Source organism: Trichechus manatus, unplaced genomic scaffold (genome assembly GCF_000243295.1).
Source record: "Trichechus manatus latirostris isolate Lorelei unplaced genomic scaffold, TriManLat1.0 scaffold00031, whole genome shotgun sequence".
Taxonomy (NCBI): Eukaryota; Metazoa; Chordata; class Mammalia; order Sirenia; family Trichechidae; genus Trichechus; species Trichechus manatus.
The window spans coordinates 12,566,693-12,576,378 of NW_004443967.1; the positions used below are offsets into that span (position 1 = coordinate 12,566,693).

The window sequence follows — 9,686 nt, forward strand, 5'->3', positions numbered from 1 at the left end:
ACCGGCCGCCCCCAGAGGCACAGTCAGAGCACTGGGCTCAGCCATCTGACCTGCCTAATGAGCCAGGGATTGCTGCTTGTGATTTCATAAACAGAATCTATTCAAAATTACATTTTTCCACTTCAGCTGTCTCCCTATAGAATGGACGTTTTTTGAATAGCAGTGTGTTTTTCCCCACATCTGTTCAATAAATAAGATCGGCAGTGGGTTTTGTGCTCCCTGTGAGCTGCACTGCTGGTTCATGAAGTAATGGAAACGGAGCCGACCACGTGGATTCAAACCCAGCAGCAAAGCAGAGGTCACCCAGATCGGGGCCGGTTTGAAACACTGTGATACCAGAGCGAGTGTGGGTGAGGGAAGGGGCATTGGTGATTTAGTTGTAGGATTTTCCAAGTGGGAGATCTGGGTTTGATTCCTGGCAAATGCATCTCATGTATAGCTGCCACCTGTCTGTCACTGAAGGCTTTCATGTTGCCATGATGCTGAACAGGTTTCAGCAGAGCTTCCAGATTGAGGCAGACTAGGAAAAAAGTCCTGGTGATTTACTTCAGAAAATCAGCCAATGAAAACCGTATGAATCACAATGGTACGGTCCCGTCATGCATGGGGTCGCCATGAGTTGGAGGCCAGCCCAATGGCAGCGAACAATCACAAAAGAGCAAGCAGGCAGCCACCCCTATTCCCAACATCCTTTTAACAAGAGGGAGAAGTTGTGATGGGTGCTGCAGAGGGTCTATAGTCAGCCTCTGGGTTTTGTAGCAAAAAAAAAAAAAAAAAAATCCCACTTATGGAACATTCACAACTTAACTGCAAACTGTTAAGGTCCCTTTTTTCCAGCAAAATATTAGGTTGAGAGGAAGGAATCTCCAGAAAGAATCTACCCCATAATCCAGGCACCATGCTTAGGAAACTACCAGGCCAGGGAGTAGCTCGTCTGACTGTGTTAAGGATGTAAGCCCATAACCTTTTTAATTTCTGCTTCATTTCAGTATGGAAACTCGGGAGGCCCATTGGTAAACCTGGTAAGGCCTTGCCTTTAACACTCACGTGATTCGGTGTTTGTTTGCGTCTGTGTGCATGCTGGGCTGTCTCTTTTTTTGTCTTATTCTTTTCACACGTGAGCTTGCCAGAGCACGCTAATTCTTTTAGAATGCACTCCGTGAATGGACTGTGTCCTTGCAAATTACCCGTGTGGATTTTCCTGGACCTAGTGAGGCAGGCAGGAATAGAGGCCTGGAAAGGCTCTCTGCCAGTGGACACGCTTAGGTTTCAGAGTTCCAGGTCAGTGCATAGGACCCAGGTAGAGCCAGGAGTAGCGGAGGGAGCCGGCCTCCGTTTTGGAGGTGTCAGGAGTGCTGCTGGCCAGTCACAGAAAGGCACGGCCTTCAAGCTGAGTCTCCAGGGCGGCCTGAGGAGCTGCGTTGGCTCAGCCACGCTCTTTCTCTTGCCCAGGAACCTCCCTTCAGGCTGGCTGGAATGAAGAACTTGAGTCTGCACTCAAATATTTAAAGAGAAAATCTGAAGCTGTTCAAGCTGGAGGGCAGTGCAGGGGCTCCCCATTCTGCCGTCTCATTTCCAGAGGATAAAACAGAGGCATCTTTAGCAAGGCCCATGCTGGCCTCGGTTGTAAGAGGCAATGCCTCTTTGAATGTCCCTCGTATTCCAGAACCGAATCTCGGTGCCTTCGGGAACCGTGAAGAGCGATTTACACCCTCTTGGCAGCCGCCCTGTCTCTAAGCGCGAGTTGAACAAACAGTGTAACAATAGCATGCAGACCGATAGCATGAGGGGTGTGAGATGTTCAGGGCTGCGTCCTATAGTGTAGCCACCACTTAGCTGCGAATTTGTCTGGAATCAAAGGACACCCTGCAGACGCGCTTCCTCCGATTTTAAAGCCAGTTTGTGACAAGCACAGGAAGCCTGGTGGGCTGGCGCTCCCTGCTTGGTGCCCTCTGGCCCAGACCCCCGCAGTGCCCACAGGGGCTGCCGCTAAGAGGAGATTGCATTTCCTGGCAAAGGAAGCACGTTAGCCCTGAGTTCCCAGTATCAGCAGAGCAATCTTAAGATCATGGAAGATGGGAGAAGCAGGAAGGGTGGGCAGCCAACTAAAGGACTATGTTTGGGGACCTCACAAAGATTTTGGAAACATACAGAGCCCTGGTGGCACAATGGTTAAGCGCTCAGTGCTAATAACTGAAAGGTTGGCAATTCAAATCCACCGAACTGCTCTGCTGGAGGAAGACCTGATGATCTGCTCCCATAAGATTACAGCCTAGAAAACCCTCTGGAGCAGTTCTGCTCTGTCTCGTTGGGTCACTATGAGTTGAAAATCAACTCGATGGCACCTAACAACATTCCCTCTGAAAGGAGCAAATAGTCTGTGTCTTAAAAATACCTGTTGGATGCTGTGCTTACAGCGAGGTGGGTCGGTTCTGCGGTGGTGGAGCACGGCTCTTCCTGCCAAGTGTCCCGGTGCCTCCCCCGTCCTACCCAGCCCGCTGTCTGGCTCCAGCTCCCGCCTGTGCTCTAATGTGGCACAAAGAAGTCCCTCAGATTCTTCCTTCTCCTTTGGTATGTTGGTGCGTATCTTCCGGAGGGCTTTGTGGATGCAGTAAACCATGTCTCCTCTTGCCTTTCAGGATGGTGAAGTGATCGGGATTAACACTCTGAAAGTGACTGCTGGAATCTCCTTTGCAATCCCGTCAGATAAAATCAAAAAGTTCCTCACTGAGTCCCATGACAGACAGGCCAAAGGTAAAGCGGGGGCCAGACAGCTGCACTAGGGCATCAGGCCTGAGCCTCGGCTGCACCTCAGGGACTTGGGGCAGGGAAAAATGACAAACCCTAAGACCAGCCAAGCCGTTTCCTATGAAGAAGGGAAAGGACATGCATTATTAAACCCTTGGTAGTAGGTGGTAAATATTTGACCATTTTTGACCTACGGTCATTGAAGTTTTTATTTAATACGTGCCAGGTGATGTAGTAGTTAAGTGCTACGGCTGCTAACCAAAAGGTCGGCAGTTCAGATCTACCAGGTGCTCCTTGGGAACTCTATGGGGCAGTTCTACTCTGTCCTATAGGGTCGCTTTGAGTGGGAACTGGCTTGATGGCAATAGGTTTGGTTTTTTTTTTTTTTTTGGTTTAGGCACGGTCTTAGATATGTAGATTTCTACATATTATTTCACTTAATTATTCTTTCTGTCCTATCGGGAATTATTGGTCCCGTTTTACCAATGAGGAAACAGACTCAGAGAAACCGTTCTTTCCCAGGATTTATTGAGCATCCACTCTGGGCCAGGTGGGGGTTCAGCAGTGGGCAGGACAACTAGTCCCTTGCACATGTGACATTTATGTTCCACCCTGAGGGACAGACAGTAAACAAGTGAGCAAATGAGGTCATTTCAGATAGCAACAGTGAAGCATGATTGGGCTAGGGAGTGATGGGAGGGCAGCTAGTGGAGACAGGGTGACCGGGGAAGGCCCCCAACGCTAAGACCTGGAGGGGATGGAGCCAGAAGGCTGGGATGCGGGGAGGGCTTTCCAGGCAGAGGGACGCAGAGTCAGAACCTCCATGTGGGAAGCACCAGCGAGCATGCCTTTCTATAGGTGGGGGTGGGAAAGTTGGCCAGGGCCGGAGGAGTGAGGGCCACAGTGGACTGAGGTAAGGGGTGTGGGCTGCTTTTTAACTGTAATGAGATCTGATGGATGTCTTTGAAGGGTCACTGTGGAGGCTGAGTGGAGAGTACACCAGAGGGGGTGGGCGGGATGCCAGTTAAGAGGTTCTCCTAGTCATCCAGACGAGAGATGCCAGTGGTTGAGACTTGGGTGGTGGCCACGGAGGTGGAGCGAAGGGGTCACATTCCAGCTACATGGGGGATGGAACCTGCATGGGGATGGATCAAAAGTCAGGTGAGGTATGGAGGAATCGAGGACCGCTCGTAGGATCTGAGCCATTAACTGAAGTGACGGGAATTTCCCGAGGTGGGTAGGGGTCAGGACTAAGATTCGAACCACAACCTGTGTTTTCCCCTATGGCTCTGACTTTACACTAGAGGGAGACTGAACACCATGACTCTCAGATATCCCTGTCACCCCTGCCAACTCTGCTGTCCGTTGTCCCTTTGTTGTCACACCAGGTAAAGCCGTCACCAAGAAGAAATACATCGGTATCCGCATGATGTCGCTCACATCCAGGTGGGTAAACAGGGCGTGCGGATCTGTGTGTGTGTCTCTGCTTTTCAGTTTAAATAAACTTGAACTTCAGAAGGCTCTCACTGGCACCCCCGAAAGAGAAATCTTAAAATTCACCATTTTCACCATTTTAAAGTGTACCCTTCCGTACATTCACAATGTTGTATAACCATCACCACTGTGCAATTCCAAAACATTTTCATCACCCCAGAAGAAAACCCAGTGCCCATTAGCAGTCACTCCACGTTTCCCTTCCCCGCTCTGCCCCTGGTAACTATGAATCCACTTCCTGTCTCTATAGATTGATCTCTTCTGGATATTTCATTTAAATGGAATCATGCACTATTTGACCTCCTGGGTCTGGCTTCTTTCACTCAGCATAGTGTTTCCCAGACTGATTCATACTGTAGTGTGTATCAGTACGTCATTCCGTTTTATGATTGAATAATATTTCATGGTATGACTATGCCATATTTTGTTTATCCATTTGTCCTTTAATGAACATTCGGGCTGCGGCGCTAGGAATGTCCGGTCAGCTCCATCTGAGGAAGGATGATTTGTTTACCTGAGTTGGTGGAAGTTGCAACATGTGGTTGACAGGGTCATAAAATACTGGTGTTTCCCCCTTGATAAAAAAGTCTGGTGTAACCTCATGAGTCCTGGTAACTGAGGGCATAGTGGAAACTGTTGTGGGTGAAGCAGAGAAAGAGAAGGACATGGTATAATACGTATATTGATGTGTTTTGGATACATGAATGGTGGTACCTTCTGAGGGGGAATGATTTGTCAAGACTAAAATGTGTGTTGTTATTTGTGTTTGGGAACAAGACAGACAGAGGTGTAGGGGCGTACAGGCCCTGGGGTCCATCTTCCTGGGTTCTTGTCCCAGCTCTGCTACTTCCTGGCTTGTGACCTTGGGAAACCCTTGAACTCTGAGTGCTTCAGTTTTCTCCCCCACCTTGGGATGAGGATAACGAGGCAGGCGTTTTGGTGTGTGGGGAGGACTGGGTGAATTCATGGACATCAAGGCTTGGATCAGTGAGGCATGACAATGATTGATGGCCACCGATTGTCACGTGGTTACTCTGCGCCAAGCACTGGGCCAGGCGTCTTACCTCGATCACCGCGTTAACCCTAACACACCCCGTATTGTAGGGTAGTGCTATTCTCCCCATCTGGCAGGTGAGGAAACTAAGGCACAGAGGTTACACAGCTAGAAATGGGCAGAGCTGGGACTCTGAACAGGGCCAGTCACTGTACTGTACTGAGCCCGTCAGTGGTAGCTATAATTAATTAATGACGGAAACGAATGGTAAAGCATTTCTCTTGTTGCTACCCTGTCAATCGTTGACTCTAGTAGCCGGGCAATGTTAAAGCAGAGTCCAAACTCCTGGAGGAATTTTACGTTAGAACTAGGGACCAGCAGGGAAGCTGGGTGAGAGTTCCCCAAGGTCGAGCCGAGGAAGGCACGTTGCTGTTTCACGATAACCTGGCACTATTTCTCCCGAGCAGCAAGGCCAAAGAGCTGAAGGACCGCCACCGAGACTTCCCAGATGTGCTCTCGGGAGCGTATATCATTGAAGTAATTCCTGATACCCCAGCAGAAGCGTGAGTTCGAATGATATTCCCTTTTCCTAATAACCTCGTGGTTCCCGGGGGTAGTGTGCTGGGGAGCAGTGTTAATTTTATATCTGCTCAGGGGATTGTATTGATCCTTGATAAAAGTGGCAGGACATCCCTGGTCAAGTCCTGCTGGCCAGGCCTCCGGACCTGGTTCAGTTCAGGCCCCGTCAACAAAAGGGTGCTTCCTGTCCTCAAAAGTCCTCTCTTCACTGGGGTCGTCCAGATGGAAAGAGCAGTATCAGACTCATTGTGAGTCTCTGGGACATGCTGGCTGGGGTTTAAGAGAGTTTGAGGAGCAGGGTCCCTGCAGCCTTGGAGAATTGGTCCCGTTCCAGGGTTTGGATCCAGCTTTAGGATGCAGCTCCTGAAGTCTTCTCTAATTATGTTGATATCAGGCCATACCTGTCAATACCTCTTAGAAAAACAACCCAAGTAACATCAAAGTAACACCGAAAGAAGTAGTTCGGCCAACAATCGGTGTTTGTAACCCATATTGACGTAATATGCAGATAGTAGTGCTAGACTGGAGTCCCTGGGCGGCACAAGCAGTTAACACACTTGGCTGCTAACCCAAAGGTTGGAAGTTCGAGTCTGCCATAGGCACCTCGGAAGAAAGGCGTAGCGATCTACTTTCAAAAAAATCAGCCATTGGAAACCTCATGGAGCACAGTTCTACTCTGACACACATGGGGTTGCTGGGTTGGAATCGACTCAATGGCAACTAGTTAGCAGGTTAGTGCTAGACCAGAGGTTCACACGTTATTCTCTGGGGGCTGGATCCTGCCCACCACCTAGTTTTGTACAGCTTGCAAACTAAGAATTGTTTTCACATTTTTAAATAGTTGGAGAAAAAAAAAAAAAGAAGAAGAGTATTTTGTGATATATGAAAATGATATGAAATTCAAATTTCAGTGTCCATAAATAAAGTTTTATTGGCACACAGCCACGCCCATTTGTTTACATGTTATCTCTGCCTGCTTTTATGTTACAGCGGCGGAGCTGAGTACTTGTAGCAGAGACCTTATGGCCTGTGAAGGCTCAGCTGTTTACTCTCTGGCCCTTGACAGAAAAAGTGTGCTGACCCCTGTCCTAGACCATTAAGATCATGGCAGCGTAGCTGATGCCGTCATACACAAGAGCTGAATTTCCAACGCAGTGTTAGGGAGGAAGTGTCTCATGATAGACACATCCCGCCCATTCCTGTAGGAACTGCCCTCTGAGTACGTATCATTACAAGCAAGTTGGCCGTCCCCATGCCAGCCTGGTACATCCTTGCCCTCTTAGGGGCTGAATCTGTCGTTAGCCCATATGGGTGCTGGTAGGCATTTCCGCAGTGGACACGATGATTTTTACCTAAATATCTCAAAAGGAAATGCAACCCACTGTGAACTGGTTGAAACCATTCTCATGTACCTTCACCACCACCCCCACCCTGTCTGCTCTGGGCTCGTAGGTTCTAAACGGCCTCTGTTGATAAAGTTGATCACCTTTCCTGGCAGGTAGGGTGGGAGGAATCGAAACATTACAATCGTGTTTCTTTTTATGTTGTAGTGGTGGCCTCAAGGAAAACGATGTCATAATCAGTATCAATGGACAGTCAGTGGACTCTGCCAATGACGTCAGCGACATCATTAAAAAGGAAAGCACTCTGAACATGGTGGTCCGCAGGGGCAATGAAGACATTATGATTACAGTGATTCCCGAAGAAATTGACCCGTAGGCAGAGGCATGAGCTGGACTTCATGTTTCCCTCAAAGACCCTCCAGTGGACGACGCGTGAAGACTCTGGGCTGGTGGCACAGGACACCCAAGACTTTTGACCACCATTTTGCTTGTTCATTGGAGACGTTCTCAACAGAATCCCTTCTTGGTAGTTTGCGGGCAAAACAAATGTAATGCTGCAGCTCCGCTGGCCGAAACTCTCTCCTTCTGTAGCCTATGTATGCAGTGTGCTTTTCTCGCCAGCTTGGTCTGCTCCTGCTTAGACGGTCAACCTTTGTCTCCTCCTTTAACCCAGGCATCGTCTTAGTCCAACTAATGCAATTGATATGAGACGTGGGTAAGAGGAAGGGCCCACGGGAGCCGGAATGGTACTGGGCATGTTTCTGCGTTTCCCAGAGTCGGCACTGAGAGGAGATTGATGCATGGAGACCCTGGGCTGGCTTCCAATGAGGTCAAAGTTGCCTCTTTCAAGAATCTCTTCAGAATCAAGGAGCACGATGACCTTTGAGTTTGAGCTATTAAAATACTTCTTCATACATTGTCTCCTGACGTGCTTCCTTTCCTTTACAGTCAACACCTGGTTGCGGGTTGTTTTTTTTGTTTAAATCGTATTTTATTGCGTTTTCGGTGAAAGTTTACGCAGCAAATTGGGTTTCCATTTAACAATTACTACAGAAATTGTTCAGTGACATTGGGTACATTTTTCACAATGTGCCAACATTCTCATTAATTCCTTTCTGGATGTTTCATTTCCAGTAATCTGGCTTGCCTGTCCCCTTACCCTTTCATCTTTACAATAATTGTTGACCCTTTGGTCTCATATAGAGGATTTAAAAGTGCCCCGTGCTCACTGGTAATATTCTTTATTTTATGAGTCAATCTGTTATTTAGCTAAAAGGTGACCTCGGGGGATAGTTTTGGTTGGTTGCATTCTTTTTGAAATGATTCTAATGCCCACCATCCCCTCATTAAACCACATTGCCTATGCAGGGCTGAGCTCTTAGTCTTGCCGGTTATTTCAAAATCATCCCATGGACCTTACCCGTGATAGTAACAACTGTGCTTGGCCACCCCGGCTTCATAAGATAAGATTTGAGGATAGGTGCCCTTGAATCTGTCCCCGGGCATTATAAACAGTTAACACACTCAGTGGCTAACCAAAGGTTGGAGGCTGTAGTTCACCCAGAGGTGGCTTGGAAGAAAGGCCTGGTAATCTACTTTTGCAAAATCAGCCATTGATAACCCTGCGGAGCTCAGTTCTGTTCTGACATACATGGGGTCATCGTGAATTGGCGTCTACTCCGTGGCAACTGGTTTGGCACTTGCATCTGGAACTTTTTAGATTAAAGAGAATGGTCGACCCTATACATCATGCACTCAGTCAACAAAGAGTCCCTGGGCCCCTGCTCTGAGCTTCGTGCTGAGTGTCGAGGGGTCAAGGCAGAGCTGGACAGACAGCAAGCTTCAGTCAACACGCCAGGCCTCTTTCTGAAAGGGAGACAGTTCAGGCAACCAGGATGCAGTCCAAGGACTGTCCTGTTCTAATTGCCCAGAATGCACAGGCCAGAGTTGATCTCAATTGCCCTGGGCGCTAACACAAGAGCAAGTCCTTCTGCCTTGGGGATTTAGAGCAGGGCTCCCCTCAATTTGTCCTCCAACAGGTGCACTTAAACAGCTGTGAGCACCTCTGTCTCCACAAAAGCCTTCCAGGAGTTTGGGGAGCTGGGCCCAAGAAGAGTGCTGGAAAACTTCAGCTTGGAAGTTGGCACAGGCCTGGGTCCCCGCGGGGAGCACCCCTGAGAGAGGAGGTTGTTTACACCAAGAGCAGAGAGTCAAAGGCTTGTTTGCTTTTTTTAAAAAATTGTTTATTGTGCTTCAGGTGGAAGTTTATGGGGCAAATTAGTTTCCCCCCAAAGTTTCTTACCGTCAGCGGTCAAGAGGAGGGCCTTGGAAAGGGTGGAAGTTTCGTTCTCAAGACTGAGCTTAATCCTTCCTCGATCAATAGATCTCTAAGGCCCAATTGTAAGTGGAGAGGCTTGGAAGGCCAAAGGCCCACGTTAAATGTGTTGTTACCTGCCACTGAGTTGGTCCCTGACTCACGGTGACACATACACAGCGGAAGGAAACGCTGCCTGCTCGTGCGCCATCCC

The 9,686-nt window shown here is 48.6% G+C and overlaps 1 protein-coding gene across 1 annotated transcript in view; it reads left to right on the forward strand.

The window, feature by feature from the left end:
- Positions 1 to 8,077, forward strand: part of HTRA1 (HtrA serine peptidase 1) — a gene marked incomplete at its 5' end in the record, with an annotated part of 58,915 nt that extends 50,838 nt beyond the window's left edge. The window contains 5 exons of the mRNA XM_004374964.1: positions 990 to 1,022; positions 2,640 to 2,754; positions 4,137 to 4,194; positions 5,704 to 5,799; positions 7,366 to 8,077. Coding sequence (XP_004375021.1) covers positions 990 to 1,022; positions 2,640 to 2,754; positions 4,137 to 4,194; positions 5,704 to 5,799; positions 7,366 to 7,534 — 471 coding nt within the window. The remainder of the gene's footprint in view (positions 1 to 989; positions 1,023 to 2,639; positions 2,755 to 4,136; positions 4,195 to 5,703; positions 5,800 to 7,365) is intronic.
- Positions 8,078 to 9,686: the final 1,609 nt, after the last annotated feature.